General features: G+C 46.9%; 1 protein-coding gene and 1 long non-coding RNA gene across 2 annotated transcripts; one reads left to right on the top strand and one right to left on the bottom strand.

The window, feature by feature from the left end:
• Positions 1-1,842: 1,842 nt before the first annotated feature.
• ZNF114 (zinc finger protein 114) lies at positions 1,843-16,121 on the bottom strand. Its single transcript, XM_043437700.1, has 4 exons — positions 15,985-16,121; positions 15,763-15,864; positions 8,732-8,858; positions 1,843-6,563 (listed from the first exon to the last, which is right to left on the bottom strand). Exons 2-4 carry the CDS (start codon positions 15,763-15,765, stop codon positions 5,377-5,379), a joined length of 1,317 nt encoding a protein of 438 aa, XP_043293635.1. The 5' UTR covers positions 15,766-15,864; positions 15,985-16,121; the 3' UTR covers positions 1,843-5,376.
• Positions 14,370-14,944, top strand: LOC122421570. Its single transcript, XR_006263517.1, has 2 exons — positions 14,370-14,421; positions 14,880-14,944. It is a non-coding gene; the product is annotated as an uncharacterized LOC122421570 (long non-coding RNA).
• Positions 16,122-16,476: the final 355 nt, after the last annotated feature.

The raw sequence follows: 16,476 nt of genomic DNA, 5'->3' as shown, positions 1-16,476 counted from the left end.
GACGATTCCACATGCTTGCCAGGGAATTAAGCTCGTTCGCCACAGCTACTGAAGCCTGAGCACCCTAGAGCCTACGATCGGAAACAAGGGAAGCAACCGTAATGAGAAGCTGTGCACCACGTTGAAGAGCAGACCCCGCTCGTGGCAACTAGAGAAAGTCTGTGCAAAGCAACGAAGACTCCAGCGCAGCAAATAAATAAATAAGTAAAATTAAATAAAAAAATTGAACAAATATCATTAAAAAAAAAGAATACAGAACAATCTGAAATCACTTCCTGTGGAGGCCACTCACGCTTGCGTGAGTCGGGGCTGCCGGCAGGGGTCGCCACCTTCCACTCTCAGCCATTCTGGAAGTTCAGTCCTAGGACCTTTTGTTATTTTAGCTCAAACGTGGGGCTCACTGGTTTTGTTTGTAAAATAATCAACCCATTGGAGAGTTGGAATTTAATCTCCCATCACGCATATGAGAAGAGAGAAAAGGTCTATCTGTGATCTGATGAGAAAGCTTACCCGTGTTTATGCAGTTTACAGCAGGACGTTAATAGCAGGGCAGCACATGTTCAAGACAACCCATCAGGGCGAAAGCCTTCTAGTCACTGAAACTGACCACAATTGCTAATTTAGGGCATCCTAGAAAACACTTCTGTTGAAGTCACTTCTGGGTGATATTCATAAGAAACAGGAGATGTTGAATTATTAATTTTTACAGTCTACTGCATAGGACAGAGTTAATGTTTTTGGTAAAAAAATTCCTTCACACCTTATCAAATCAGATCCTTTGAATTAATGTTACAATGGGGAATCCCATCTCTTCCATCTCTTTTTCCCATTGATTTGACAAATATGTTCTCAGTATTAACTATGTGCCAGGGGTTTCCCAGGTGGCTTAGTGGTAAAGAATCTGCTTGCAAGGCAGAAGACACGCATTTGATCCCTGGGTGGGGAAGATCGCCTGGAGGAGGAAATGGCAACTCACTCCAGTATTCTTACCTGGAAAATTCCATGGACAGAGGAGCCTGGTGGGCTACCTGAGTCCATGGGGTCAGTCAGAGTCAGACACAGCAACTGAGCACGCATGCACGACTCCGTGCCACACATGGTGCTAGGCTCTGGGGATATAACAGTGAGTCAGAAATGTAAAAAGTGGCATTTCAGGGTCGTCCCTGGTGGTCTAGTGGCTAGGACTCTGTACTCCCAATGTAGGGGGCCCAGGGTTCAGGGGGGCCTGGTTACCAACCAGCACTCTTGCCTCCTCTTGCTGGGGCATGGGGGCCGCTGGGGGTAGACCCCACACTCTGAAACTAAGTTCGCATGCCGCAACTAAAGATCCCGTGTGTCATAGGTAAGACCCGGCTGTAGCCAAATAAATTTCTAAAAAAATTAAAAAAAAAAAACAACCCACAAAAACTTGCAATCAACTTCCTTTCAGCTAATTTCACTTCTTCGGCCAAAGCAAACGTTTCGTCTCCTGGCTTTCGTCTTAGTAGGACTCCGCCGCCAGGTGGCGCCCGTGCCCCGCCGTGAGTGGGTTCTGCTCTGTCTGACTCAGCCCAAGCCACTAGGATTTCTTTGAAGTCCCGCTGGCCCCAGGGATACGGTTTTTACCTATGAATAGGATTTCGCGAGCTGAGAACGGCAGGAGGGCGCAGGCGGTCACTAAGGGATGAGTGGCCATCCTGAGATAGCCACTCATCCCTTCTTTATTCCACTAAACGCCTCTGTGAGCCAGATGCCCCTCCCAGAGCTCATACTCGGATGGGGGAGGACAGACAACAGTGAGGCCTCCCCGTCTAATCTAGCGCAGGAACCAGAGTTTGAATTTCGCCCGCTCCCAGCGGGGCTGTGTGACCTTGGGCAGCTTGCCTGGCCTCTTTGTGTGTTTCCTCTGCTCTAAAAATGGGACTAACAGCACCCACTTCATAGGGTTGTCGGTGAGCATTAAACGAGTTAATGTTTGTAAAGTACATAGAAGGGCCATGATGTGTTCCTTAAACTCAGTGTTAAGAATTCTAATTTGGGGACTTCCCTGGTGGTCCATTGGTTAAGAATCTGTGCTTCTATTGGAGGGGGCACAGGTTTGATACCCAATCAGGGAACTAAGATCCCCAATGCTGCACAGTGCAGTCAAAAAATAAAGTTACATAAATGCATAGCAATAGGAGTAACAGAAAACTAACACGTCCTGAATCCTGAACTTGACGATGAAAACATTGGTAGCTTTGAAACTCAAAAGACATCGCTTAACATTAACCATTTTAACTTCAGTGCTTTAGTTTTCTCATTCATAAAAAAAGTTACAGCGTTTATGAGAGGCGTGGTGGTACGTAATAAATAGGATGAGACCCTGATGTTGGGAAAGATTGAAGGCAGGAGAAGAACAGGATGACACAGGATGAGATGGTTAGATGGCATCACCGACTCTATGGACAGGAGTTTGAGTAAACTCTGGGAGTTGGTGATGGACAGGGAGGCCTGGCATGCTGCAGTTCATGGGGTCACAAAGAGTCGGACACGACTGAGCAACTGAACTGAACCTAACTATATGCAAGTACTAGTTCATGGTAAGAAGCACATAAACTTTCACCCTTACTGTATGAAGAAACAACAAAATCACTGTTGCAGAAGATGGTTAAACATAGACTAGAAAGAAAACTCACCTTTAATAAAGAAAATGCCCAATTTCTTATGCATCTAATAACACGTTTCCAAATACATTAAAACAAGAATGGACAAAACTGCAAGACTTTGAGAATCTATGTTTAGAGTAGCATTATTTTAATTTTTGAAAATAATTTTTAAAATTTTTGGCTGTGCTGGGTCTTTGTTGCTGTGAGGGCTTTTCCCTACTTGCGGACACGGGCTTCTCACTGAAGTGGCTTCTCCTGTTGTGCAGCGTGGGCCCCAGGGCGCTGGGGCTTCCGGAGTTGCAGCTCCTGGGCTCTAGAGCACAGGCTCAGTAGTTGGGGTGCACGGGCTCAGTCGTTCCATGGCATGTGGGATCCTCCAGGATCAGGGATCGAACCTACATCTCCTGCATTTGCAGGCCAAATCTTAACCACCGATCCACCAGGGAAGCCCCAGATATTTTATTATGAACTTGCTCAGTGAGTAAAAATGTCATTAGTAAGACAGTCTAAAACACTCTTAAAAAGCTTGACCATTCAAATACTGACGAGCCCACTCAATACCGAAGAAATGTACAGCATCTTGAATCACATGAGGAATTACAAAAAATTGGCCACATACTAACTTTATCATTCTAACTCTTGAGTTATAAAACCTCCCCCAGAATTGCCCAGCAGTCCAGTGGTTAAGATTCTGTGCTTCCACTGCAGGGGGCCTGGAGGGTTTTTTGGCTACAGCATGTGGGATCTGAGCTCTCCAGCCAGGCCAGGATGGAACCCATGCCCCCTGAATTGGAAGTGCAGAGTCTTCCAGCTAAATCGCCGGGGATGTTCCGGGCCAGGAGTTCAATCCCTGATTGGGGAACTAAGATCCTGCAACAGGTGTGGCAAGGCCAAAAACAAAATAAAAATAAATAATAGCTTCTACTTAAAAAAAACAAACAAACAACGAAACTCCCCTGAAATGCTTCTTAACCAAATTAAGGCTTTGCTGTATGGAATAAATTTAGACATGCAATCTACTGCAGCCATGAAAATCCCCAAATATGCCATTCAAATACAAGAGTGAGAAATTGTGTATTTATATTTGAGGGTCGTGTTACTGGGACCATGACCTTCATTTCAATGATCCTCAAGTTGCATGAGCTAACTCAGGGAATATCATCCCATTTCCAGAGCGAAACAAAGGAAAGAATAGGGGACTTGGTTAAGAGAGAGTAAAGAACATTCTCTCCTTTCCAACAGCCCTCCAGGAATCCAAACCACCTCCCTCCTTACTGGCAATAAGCTCCATTCACCATCAGATATGAGAAAATCTGAGAAAGGCATTTCTTTTTTTTTTTTGCTGCATGGCATGTGCAATCTTAGTTCCCTGACTAGGAGCCTTGCAGCGGAAGCGTGGTCTTAACCACGGGACCACCAGGAAAGTCCTGAGAAATGCATTTAAAAACATTCCACAGGGACTTCCCTGGTGGTCCCACGGTTAAGACTCATGCTTCCACTGAAGGGGGCGTGGGTTCGACTCCTGGTCAGGGAACTAAAACCTAACATGCTATGTGGCGCTCCCCTGCTCCCCTCACCAAAAAAAATCCAACTGTGCTAACTCTGGAAAAACAAATCTATGTCCCTTCAGTAAAGAAGACGAGAAGAATGTGGTCAGGCAATGACAGAACTGGTCCCATCACGAGACCAAAATGCAAGTCAAGACAAGTATCTCCTATCAGTACCACAAAGATCACATACTCTGACCATAATGCAGTCAAATCAATGGACAGAAATGGCATCACGGAGCACAGCAAACCTGAGTCTAAATTAAACGTAGCTCAAACCGTGATTCACACGGGTGCAGTGACGCATCAGTGAAATGTTATGAAGCTCCTACAGCTCAAAACTCACGTGGCAGAGCTGAAAGGATCCGCAGTGGGGTAATCAGCATTCTTGTGGGGTTTTATCAGAAACGGTGGCAAATACAGAATTTTGGTTCCAATGGAAGGAAGAGACATGGATAATGCTAGTGATCAGAACATCTACCCTGTTTCTCTCCTACTATTAGGGGCTTCCCCGGTGGCTCACTGGTAAAGAATCTGCCTGCAACGCAGGAGACGCAGGTTTGATCCCTGGGTTGGGAAGATCCCCTTGAGAAGGAAATGACAACCTATTCCAGTACTCTTGCCTGGATGATTCCATGGACAGAGGAGCCTGGAGGGCTACAGTCCATGGGGGTCGCAGAGTCAGACACGACTGAGCTTAAGACTCATTTGTGCCCTGCATGTGAAGAGAGGGAAATAAAGGCTTTCTCAAATCTATTACTGATAAGAGGTCTCTCTCCAGGGTTTGGTCTCATGTGTAAAGTGAGGGATGAATATGTAAGGTGTGCCCACATTCCTTAATCCCATATGATGCCTCGGCAGTGTGAGTTTTTTTACTTTTTTGGCCCTGCTACATGGCATGTGGGATCTTAGTTGCCCCACCAGGGATCAAACCTCGGCAGTGGGAGGGTGGTGTCTTACCCACTGGACTGCCAGGGAAGTCCTGCAGTGTGTCTTTACAGGAACTGTACATTTGAGACACTGAGGGCTTCCCCATATTCCCCTTAAAAAAATAAAAGTGTGAAATCTTACATCTCTGTAAGATCTGAGAGTTCAGAGAAGACGTTTCCATCTTTGTTCATTCACTGAGCTCCCTTCCATCAACGTCCTCCTTCTGCACTCAGTACTTTGAGAAAATGAATGAAGGCTTCTCCCCATTCCTTTCATCTGCAGACCCTCTTCAGGTGGGTTTTAAGACTTGAAGAATAAGTGTAGCTTTTCCCACATTCCTTACATTTATAGGGTTTCTCTCCAGTGTGAATCCTAGTATGTTTCTGAAGCTTTGTGGACTTATCGAAGGTTTTCCCACATTCCTGACACTTATAGGGTTTCTCTCCAGTGTGAATCCTAACATGTGCCTTAAGCCTTGAGGACTTGTTGAAGCTTTTCCCACATTCCGGACATTCAAAGGTCTTCAGGTTGTGATTTCTCATATGTTTATTAAGGTGTAAGATATATCTGAAGGTTTTCCCACAATTCTCACATGCGTAGGGCTTCTCTCCCGTGTGAATTTCCATGTGTTTCATAAGGAACGACTGATACACGAAGGCCTTCCTACAGTCCCCGCACTTATAGCTTTTCACTCCCATCGACGTTCTCCTGTGTGAATCGGAACTCTGAACAGGGACAAATGTCTTCCCACTTTGATTATTCTCATTATTTGTCTCTGCCTCATAAGGTTGCGTCTGCCCGGCAGGGAGAGAGTTCTTTAGGAAGGTGTTTTCACACTGATGAGAATGGCGAGGTTTCTCTTTCAGGGGCATCCCTCGTGTCCTAAGGGAGATGTCTCCCCCTAAGGCTTTCCCACGTGGACAGTATTTGTGGATGCTCACGCCCATGTACATTTCAGCCTGCAAATGAAGCAGGTCATTCTGATGATCCATCCACGCCTTTGATTTCAGCTCTGTTTGAGTTCTTGCATGTGGAATACATGGCATTTCCTGCCACTTGACTTGGTCATCTTCATTGTTTGTAAAGATTTTTTGATTACTGTGTAAGAGGAGAATTTGTTTCAAGATGTCTGAGTTACGTCTTGGGTTATGTTTTCTTGTGGAATCTCCCTGTGATGGCACAATCTTCTGGCCAGGGTTAGAGATGCCCCTCATTTTGGGATATTCCCAGAATCCAATGGGAGAGGCATCTTTCTCGTGGGCAGCTGCAACTTGTTTCAATGTTCGCCCTCTCTGCTTGCCCGGCACCTCTATTCTATGGGCCATCCAGTCTTCTCTGAGATCGGAGAGTCGGGAACTGCTGCTCGCCAGATGTGCTCTGTTCACTTCCTGAAACGTCCTTTTAGCAAGGTTGTTCTGCTGAGGGGTTGAGTCTTTGGTTTGATGTCGAGTCGCCCAATCTGAAATGAAGCAGTGCAAAATCAGGTCTTTGTGGAAAGGAAAAGTGGAGGAGAAAGCAGGCAAATGCCCGTGGATCTCTTTTCAAATGTTCCCTCTGTAAGGAAAATGGGAGAAGGGAGAGAGCAAGAGGAGGCAGGCAGAGAGGCAGAGAGAAAATATTGGAATTTGGGATCTATGAGGAGTTTGACTATGGTTAAGATCAGAGGTTCAATACACACAGCAAGATGCTAAGAAATGGTTCTGGGAACTTCCCTGGTGGTCCAGTGGCCAAGACTCAGCGCTCCCAGTGCAGGGGGCCCGGATTCGATCCCTGGTGAGGGAACTAGATCCCACGTGCCGCAGCTAAAGATCTTGCCTGCTGCAACTAAGACCCGGTGCAGCCAGATATGTAAATATGATCCTGTGAGACTGAAGGTACAATCGTGAATGCCAAGTGTGAGAGAATTGTGCAAACCTATACCAAGATCACAGGTATAAGGCTCTGTACCAAGGCCACAGATGCGGAGCCCAGCACCAAGGTCACCTCCGGAACTGACTGAGCCCCATAGCAACCGTTGTCATAAGCCCCACTCCCATCCTCACTGGCAAGCTCCCTGACCCCATATTAGGTAAAAATGCCTACCCGGGTACTCACTCTATAGTACCCTAACCAGTCACCTAATGCCACCCTTCCAGCAGGAATTTTCTTTGTCTCGAGGCTATAAAAATTGGCTACTAACTCACGAAAAGCATCAACACTCTCTGGTCTGCCAGGAGGTCACCGGTTGTGCTCGCAGCGCCCTCATTATCTCTGTTCTTATAAACTCACTCCTTTCTGAAATACTCCGTGTCTGGAAATTCTTTTCCAATCCGAGCTCCAATTGTCAGGACAAACTAGGCAAAGAATCTGTTACAGGTTGAATTTGTGATGCCCCCTGCTGCAATGGTGGCGCTAGTGGTAAAGAACCCCTTTGCCAATTTGGGAGACTTAAGAGACGAGGGTTCCATCCCTGGGTTGCATGGCAACCCACTCCCATACTCTTGCCAGGGAAATCCCATGGACAGAGAAGTCTGGCAGGCTACCGTCCACGGGGTGGTAAAAACTTGGACACGACTTAGGGACTAAACAATAACCACCACAAATCCATGTTGAAACCCCAACCCCACAATAGGATGCTATTTGCAGGTGGGAACCTCATGAGGTAATTAGGTTCAGATGAGTTCATGAGGGTGGGATGGGACCCAAAGATGGGGTTACTGTTCTCAAAAGAAGAGGAGGAGATACCAGGGTTCTCTCCCTCTTTGCCATGTGAGAAGGCGGCCGTCGGCAAGCCAGGAAGAGGGCCCTCCCAGGAACTGACTCTGCCGGCATCTTGATCTTGGACTTCTCAGCCTCCAGAATTTGAGAAATAAACAGCTGTTGTCTAGGCTACCCGGTGTATGGTATTTCAGCATATCAGCCTGGACTAAGGCAGAGGGGACAGGTCTTCCTCTAGGGGGATAGAAAGGAACATCTTAGAAGATGGGTGAAACCCACGACACACTCTATATGCCCAAAGCAGCTCATACATTCATGAGCCTCAGCTTTCCTCTTAGATGAAATGAATTAAAAACAACGACAACAAAAAACGGAGATGAAATTTACACAGCATAAAATTAACCAAAGTGTACAGCTCTGGCATTTAGTACCATATTTACAACCATCACCTCCATCTAGTTTCAGGACATTCCCTCTGCCCAGCCCCTGCCCAGGGAAACCTCACACTTATGAAGAAACCATCTGGGACTGCCTTGGTGGTCCAGTGGTTAAGAATCGGCCTTGCAATGCAGGAGACACAGGTTCGATCCCTGGTTGGGGAACTAAGATCCTACATGCTGGGGAGCAACGAAGGCCAGGCGCCACAACTACCGAAGCCCAAGTGACAAATAGAGAGTCTGTGCTCTGCAACCAAAGAACGAAAGATCTGGCATGATGCAATGAAGTTCTTGCATGCCGCAACTAAGACCTCTCACAGCCAAATAAATAAATATTTTTTTTAAAAAAAGGAAAGCAAAGGATAGACTTCCAATGTCACGGGGGAAACTATATCTGCCGCCTGGGGGCAGTGGTTGTCTCTGGAACACAGGAGGGGCCTGACGCATGTGGGCCCTATCCATCACCAAGCGCAGGAAGAAGGGGCCTCCTTACCCACACAGGCCAGGTGACCACAGGTCTCCAGGATCACATCTCTGTAGAGCTGCCTCTGTGCGGCGTCCAGCAGGGCCCACTCCTCCCGGGTGAAGTTCACAGCCACATCTTCGAAGGTCATCGAGTCCTGAAGAGCACACCCATTTTGGCTCAGTGGGGTATGGACTGTCATCGAGTTGAATCCTGTCCCCTCCCCGATGTTGTTATTCAGCCACCCAGGCGAGTCTGACCCTTAGCTACCCCATGGACTGCAGCATGCCAGGGTCTCCTGTCCTTCACCATCTCCTGGAGTTTGCCCAGGTCCATGTCCATTGCACTGGTGATGCCATCCGGCCATCTCATCCTTTGACTGCCCCCTTCTCCTCCTGCCCTCAATCTTTCCCAGCATCAGGGACTTTTCCAATGAGTCGGTTATTTACATCAGGACTCCTTAGGGAGTACCCACCTTCAGTTCAGTTCAGTTCAGTTGCTCAGTAGTGTCTGACTCTTTGTGACCCCATGAACCACAGCACGCCAGGCCTCCTTGTCCATCACCAACTCCCAGAGTTTACTCAAACTCATGTCCATTGAGTGGGTGATGCAATCCAACCATCTCATCCTCTGTCATCCCCTTCTCCTCCTGCTTCAATCTTTCCCAGAATCAGGGTCTTTTCAAATGAGTCAGTTCTTCACATCAGGTGGCCAAAGTATTGGAGTTTCAGCTTCAGCATCAATCCCTGCCCTAAGGTATATTAAAATCCAACCCCCTCCCACCCCACCCCCAGACTTGTGAAACTGACCAGATTTAGAAAGAGGGCCTTTGAAGATGGAAATGAGTTAAGGTGAGGTCACACAAGAGTAGGGTGTGTGCTAATCCACTGACTGGTTGTCTTCACAAGAAGGCGAAATCTGAACACAGATGCACAAAGGGAAGACACATGTCATCCGGCCACGGGAGTGGAGTGATGTGTCTACAGGCCAAGGAGAGGCCATCGCAAGCTGTCTCTAGATTTGGGTGGTGGAGATGGTTTAGTCGCTCAGTTGTGTCTGACTCTTTTGTGACCCCATGGACTGTAGCCCACCAGGCTCCTCTGTCCATGGGATTTCCCAGGCAAGAATACTGGAGTGGGTTGCCATTTCCTCCTCCAGGGGATCTTCTTGACACAGGGATCGAACCCATGTCTCTTGGATTGTCAGGTGGGTTCTTTACCACTGAGCCACCTGGGAAGCCCATCTATAAATTTGCCCCCCTCTAATATGAAGGCACATTAGGCCCAATTTACCAAAATTTTATATGCAGACATCCCGTGATCTGGCATTTGCATTCATGAGATTATACTCCAAAAATACCCTGGCCAAAACCCCAAATGACATATGCACATAATTATTTAAATGGAAGGTTATTTATAACAGCAAAAGAATAGACTATTACGTAGCCATAAAAAGAAAGAAAAGTTGCCATTTGCAACAACATGGATGGACTTGGAGGGTATTATGCTAAGTGAAATTAGTCAGTCAGAGAAAAACATATACCATTTATCACTTGTATGTGAAACCAAAAAAAAAAAAGAAAATCAGGGCTTCCCTGGTAGCTGAACTATGGATGGAGATTTGTAACATTGTATAGGAGGCTGTGATCAAAAGCATTCCCAAGAAAAAGAAATGCAAAAAGGCAAAATGGTTGTCTGAGGAGGCCTCACAAACAGCTGAGCAAAGAAGAGAAGCAAAAGGCAAAGGAGAAAAGGAAAGATATATCAATCTGAATGCAGAGTTCCAGAGAAGAGCAAGGAGAGATAAGAAAGCCTTCCTCAGTGATCAATGCAAAGAAACAGGAAAACAATAGAATGGGAAAGACTAGAGATCTCTTCAAGAAAATAAGAGATAACAAAGGAACATTTCATGCAAAGATGGGCACAATAAAGGACAGCAATGGTACGGACCTAACAGAAGCAGAAGATATTAAGAAGAGGTGGCAAGAATACACAGAACTATACAAAAAAGATCTTACACACAAAAGATCTTACTATACAGAAGGATCTTACTATACAAAAATGACCCAGATAATCACAATGGTGTGATCACTCAGAGCCAGACATCCTGGAATGTGAAGTCAAGTGGGCCTTAGGAAGCATCACTATAAACAAAGCTAGTGGAGGTGATGGAATTCCAGTTGAGCTATTTCAAATCCTAAAAGATGATACTGTGAAAGTGCTGCACTCAATATGTCAGCAAATTTGGAAAACTCAACAGTGGCCAAATGACTGGAAAAGGTCAGTTTTCATTCTAATCCCAAAGAAAGGCAAAGCCAAAGAATGTTCAAACAACTGCACCATTGTACTCATCTCACATGCTAGCAAAGTAATGCTCAAAATTCTTCAAGCAAGGCTGCAACAATACAGTGAACCGAGAACTTCCAGATGTTCAAGCTGGATTTAGAAAAGGCAGAGATACCAGAGATGAAATTTCCAACATCCATTGGATCATCAAAAAGCAAGAGAATTCGAGAAAAACATCTACTTCTGAATCATTGACTACATCAAAGCCTCTGGCTGTGTGGATCACAACAAATTGTGGAAAATTCTTCAAGAGATGGGACTACAGACCACCTGACCTGCCTCCTGAGAAATCTGTATGCAGGTCAGGAAGCAACAGTTAGAACCGGACATGGAACAAGAACAAGGGACTGGTTCTAAATGAGGAAAGGAGTACGACATGGCTGTATATTGTCACCCTGCTTGTTTAACTTATATGCAGAGTACATCATGAGAAATGCCGGGCTGGACTGAAGCACACGCTGGAATCAAGATTGCTGGGTGAAATATCAATAACCTCAGATATGCAGATGACACCACCCTTATGGCAGAAATCGAAGAGGAACTAAAGAGCCTCTCGATGAAGGTGAAAAAGGAGAGTGAAAAAGTTGGCTTAAAACTCAACATTCCAAAAACTAAGATCATGGCATCTGGTCCCATCACTTCATGGAGAATAGATGGGGAAACAATGGAAACAGTGACAGATGCACATTGAAAAGCAGAGACATTACTTTGCCAACAAAGGTCCATCTAGCCAAAGCTATGGTTTTTCCAGTAGTCGTGTATGGATGCGAGAGCTGGACTATAAAGAAAGCTGAATGCCAAAGAACTGACACCTTTGAGCTGTGGTGTTGGAGAAGACTCTTGAGAGTCCCTTGGACTGCAAGGAGATCCAACCAGTCCATCCTAAAGGAAATCAGTCCTGAATATTCATTGGAAGGACTGATGCTAAAGCTGAAGCTCCAATACTTTGGCCACCTGATGTGAAGAACTGACTCATTGGAAAAGACCATGATGCTGGGAAAGATTGAAGGCAGGAGAAGGGGATGACAGAGGATGAGATGGTTGGATGGCACCACCGACTCAATGGACGTGAGTTTGAGTAAACTCTGGGAGTTGGTGATGGACAGGGAGGCCTGGTGTGCTGCAGTCCACGGGGTTGCAAAGAGTCGGATACGACTGAGCGACTGAACTGAACTGGTGGGTCGGCAGTAAATGATCCGCCTGCCAATGCAGGAGATACGGGTTCAATCTCTGGGATGGGAAGATCCCACATGCCCACGGAACAATAGCCACAACAACTATTAAGCCTGTGCTCTAGAGCCAGGAAAGCGCAACTACTGAAGCCCGTGTGCCCTAGAGCCCGTGCTCTGCAAGGAGAAGCCATCACAATGCCTGCTCCCTGCAGCTAGAGAGAAGCCCGCATAGCAACGAAGATCCAGCACAACCAATAATAATAGTAATAAAACAAACCAATGAATGTAAGAAGAAAGAAACAGACTCACAGATACAGACCAAGCTAGTGGTTACCATTGTGGAAAGGGAATGGGGAGGAACAAGATAAGGGTAGAGGATTAAGAGATACCAGCTACTATGCATAAAACGAGCTTCCCTGGTGGCTCAGAGGTTAAAGTGTCTGCCTGCAATGCAGGAGACCAGGGTTCGATTCCTGGGTTGGGAAGATCCCCTGGAGAAGGAAATGGTAACCCACTCCAGTATTCTTGCCTGGAGAATCCCATGGACAGAGAAGCCTGGTGGGCTACACTCCATGGGGTTGCAGAGAGTCGGACACGACTGAGCGACTTCACTTACTTACTTACACATAAAATAAAGAAGCTGCAAGAATATTATTGTATAGCACAAGGAACACTGTGAATATTTTATAACTATAAATGGAGTATGATTTATACAGTTTTGAAAAGGCATATTGTACATCAGAAGCTAACATTGTAAACCAACTATATCTCAATAGGAAAAAGAAAATTAAAAAAAAAAAAAACAGTTGCAATTTGATATCTGACATCATATCAATAAGAAAGGAACTTCCATTCTTGCCTGGGGGAATCTAAGTCACGTGGAGATAGAAGCAGGGTCAATTTGCAACTCAAGAGATTTGGGACAGAACATTCCACATCTGTATCTTGACCTTTTTGTTTCTAAGGAAACAGTCAAACCTGACAATAATAGCCTCTTTGCACATTTCCCAGCCTGAGCTTTTCTAAGCAGGACTTCATTTACATTATCTTGAACCCCACTCTTTCCTCAAGCCTATCACTGACCACCTCTCTTCCTTTACTTGGCAGGTTCCTCCATCTCCCTCCTAAACAGATACAGAAATAAACAGATACAAACGGCTCTAGCTTTCTCCCTGGTGACCTCAGCCTTGTTAGTTTGGGAAAATGGCAGGGGGGTGGGGTGGGTGTGGGTGTGGGAGGAACAAAAAAGAATGCATAATTCTGGGTCCACTCAGGTAAACAGGTAGAAGAACATCCACATGGGACTTCCCTGGTGGTCTAGTGGCTAAGACTCCAGACTCCCAATGCAGGTGCCCGAGTTCCATCCCTGGTCAGGGAACTATATCCCACATGCTGCAACTAACGATCCCAGGGGTGGCAACTAACGCCTGACACAGCCAAATCAATAAACATAAAAAAGAGAAACATCGACAAGAGGCAGATGAAACACAGCCCTACCGGTGTCCGGAGCTTCCGGGAACCCAAAGACACTGGAAAACATCAATGACAAACATGTAAACTTGTTCAGACCCCTGGGTTTGATCCTGACACCTCCCTGTCACTTTCCCTTCAACTGGCCTTTTATAACCACCCTTTAGGATGGCGTACCAGACCACCTGACCTGCTTCCTGAGAAATCTGTATGCAGGGCAAGAAGCAACACTTAGAACTGGACATGGAACAATAGCTGATTCCAAATAGGAAAAGGAGTACGTCAAGGCTGTATATTGTCACCCTGCTTATTTAACTTATATGCAGAGTACATCATGAGAAATGCCAGGTTGGGTGAAGCACAAGCTGGAATCAAGATTGCCGGGAGAAATATCAAGGACCTTAGATATGCAGATGACACCACACTTATGGCAGAACGTGAAGAACTAAAGAGCCGCTTGATGAAAGTGAAAGAGGAGAGTGAAAAAGTTGGCTTAAAGTTCAACATTCAGATAACTAAGATCATGGCATCTGGTCCCATCACTTCATGGCAAATAGATGGGGAAACAGTGGAAACAGTGACAGACTTCTATTTTTTGGGCTCCCGAATCACTGCAGATGGTGACTGCAGCCATGAAATTAAAAGACGCTTGCTCCTTGGAAGGAAAGTTATGACCAACCTAGATAGCATATTAAAAAGCAGAGACGTTACTTTGCCAACAAAGGTCCGTCTAGTTGTTAGGTAGTTAGAGTGGGGAAAAAGAGTCCAAAATGGCGGTGGCTAAAAGACCTGGAAGGGAAAGCCCGCGAAAATAGAACAAAGGAAGGTCCGAGGACTGGAGTGAGAACCTCAGGTAAAACAAACAACACTCCTGGCTGGCCCAATTTACATAAGACAGGCCCAGGGACAGAGAAACATATAAAAAGAGGAGCCAAAGCCCTCTTCTCTCCCTTTTGCGCGATGGGGGCGATCTTCTCTTGGTGTCTTTGGATCGACGTGCCCTCACACTTCGAAGATGGATTTTCCTGCAATTATCTAAATAAATAGAGCTGTAACACTGATTTATTTAAGAGCTATAACACGGTCTGTCCTCCGAGAGCTGTGACCCGCCAGGGGGCTTTAATGTCCGTCACTCCAAATTTCTGTTGTGACGAGACAAAGAACCAAGGAGCATACACTCTCGTGACATAGTCAAGACTGGTTTTTCACGTAGTCATGTATGGATGTGAGAGTTGGACCATAAAGAAAGCTGAGCACTGAAGAATTGATGCTTTTGAACTGTGGTGTTGGAGAAGACTCTTGAGAGTCCCTTGGACTGCAAGGAGATCCAACCAGTCCATCCTAAAGGAAATCAGTCCTGAATATTCAGTGGAAGAACCGATGCTGAAGCTGAAACTCCAAAACTTTGGCCACTTGATGGGAAGAAATGACTCATCTGAAAAGACCTTGATGCAGAGAAAGATTGAAGGAAGGAGGAGAAGGGGAAGACAGAGGATGAGATGGCTGGATGGAATCACCGACTCAATGGACATGAGTTTGAGTAAACTGCGGGAGTTGGTGATGGACAGGGAGGCCTGGTGTGCTGCAGCCCATGGTGTCGCACAGAGTCGGACAGGACCGAAGGACTGAACTGAACTGAAAGATGGTCACAGCACCCAGGCAAAAAAGAATGTGCCAATCTGACCCAGCTCAAACCCAAAAGCCCTGAACCCAGTGGGCATCTTCTCAGTCTGACTGTCCCTAGAATTTTGAGGCTCACCCTCAGCACAGCAGACACCGCGCCCCCCCCCCCCGCCCCGCCCCCGACACATTAGTGGATTCAAATAACACAGAGCGGGCAAACGCAGTGGGCGCCCCGGGGCCGACAGAGGCGTCCTGCAAGGTTGCAGCCCAGGGATGGGAGACCCCTTCTCTCTGGGGCAACGTGAAGGGCGCACTTAGGGATCCTGTGGCTTCCCCTTTCCTCCCGAGCCGGAAAGAGTCCGGCTTTTTGCAGGCAGTTGCTCCCAACTCCTCGGAAGGCGACCCGGCCCCGCCCTGGGCGTGGATCCTTGTCCCAACCCGGGAAAATTACCATTTCCCCCGACAACCGGCTCCTAGACGGGTCTAGACTGCTGGTGGCAAGCGCTCATTCCAGTCCCTGAGGTTTGCAGGGTGGCAGGCGGAAGGAATGGAACTGTAAAAAAAAAAAAAAAAGAATAATGACATTAATAAATAAATAAAAATAACGAGCCCCTCCTCTCCCCCCGCAGGAAGGATCAAGACCAAGTTCTTATCCTGCCAGGGCATTTCGTACCTGCTTCCTGATCCGCACGCCTCACCGTGGACGGTGTCGGGTGGGGAAGGAGGGCAAGCCGGAAGGGAATCCCCAGACCTGCACCCTTGCCTGCTCCCTCCCAGGAACTGACCCCACCCTCAGCAGATTTGCATTTCCGGCCGAACCTTCCCGCCAGACCCTGGAGGCAGCCGAACCGGCTGCGGTCCTTCCAGTCTCCCAGCCTCTGGCTCTGCCTGTCCCCGCCTCCTCCCCACCTACCCGGTCCCCCGGCCCGCTAGGAAGTTCCCGGGCCTGGAAGCCAGCGGCGCCGCTCTGTGCCCCTCCGGAGAGGACAAACACTTCCCTAGGAAAGGGAGAGTTTTAAAGTCTGTGCTTGATGGAGGGACTTCCCTGGCAATCCAGTGGCTAATGTTATGCCCGATGTCCGAATCTCCTAACCGGCAGATAGAAAACCTCCGAGACAATGCAACTCGCAGAAGGAGAATTTATTGCTGACTTGAGCCAGGGCCC

This window comes from Cervus canadensis, chromosome 18 (assembly GCF_019320065.1).
Source record: "Cervus canadensis isolate Bull #8, Minnesota chromosome 18, ASM1932006v1, whole genome shotgun sequence".
Taxonomy (NCBI): domain Eukaryota; kingdom Metazoa; phylum Chordata; class Mammalia; order Artiodactyla; family Cervidae; genus Cervus; species Cervus canadensis.
The sequence above is the reverse complement of the archived record's forward strand: the minus strand, read 5'-3'. Positions and strand labels throughout refer to the sequence as shown.

Coding starts and splice junctions, on each gene's coding strand:
- ZNF114 (XM_043437700.1), bottom strand. Junction 6,564..8,731: donor TGGTCACCTGGCCTGTGTGG/GTAAGGAGGCCC, acceptor GCTTCATTTCAG/ATTGGGCGACTCGACATCAA.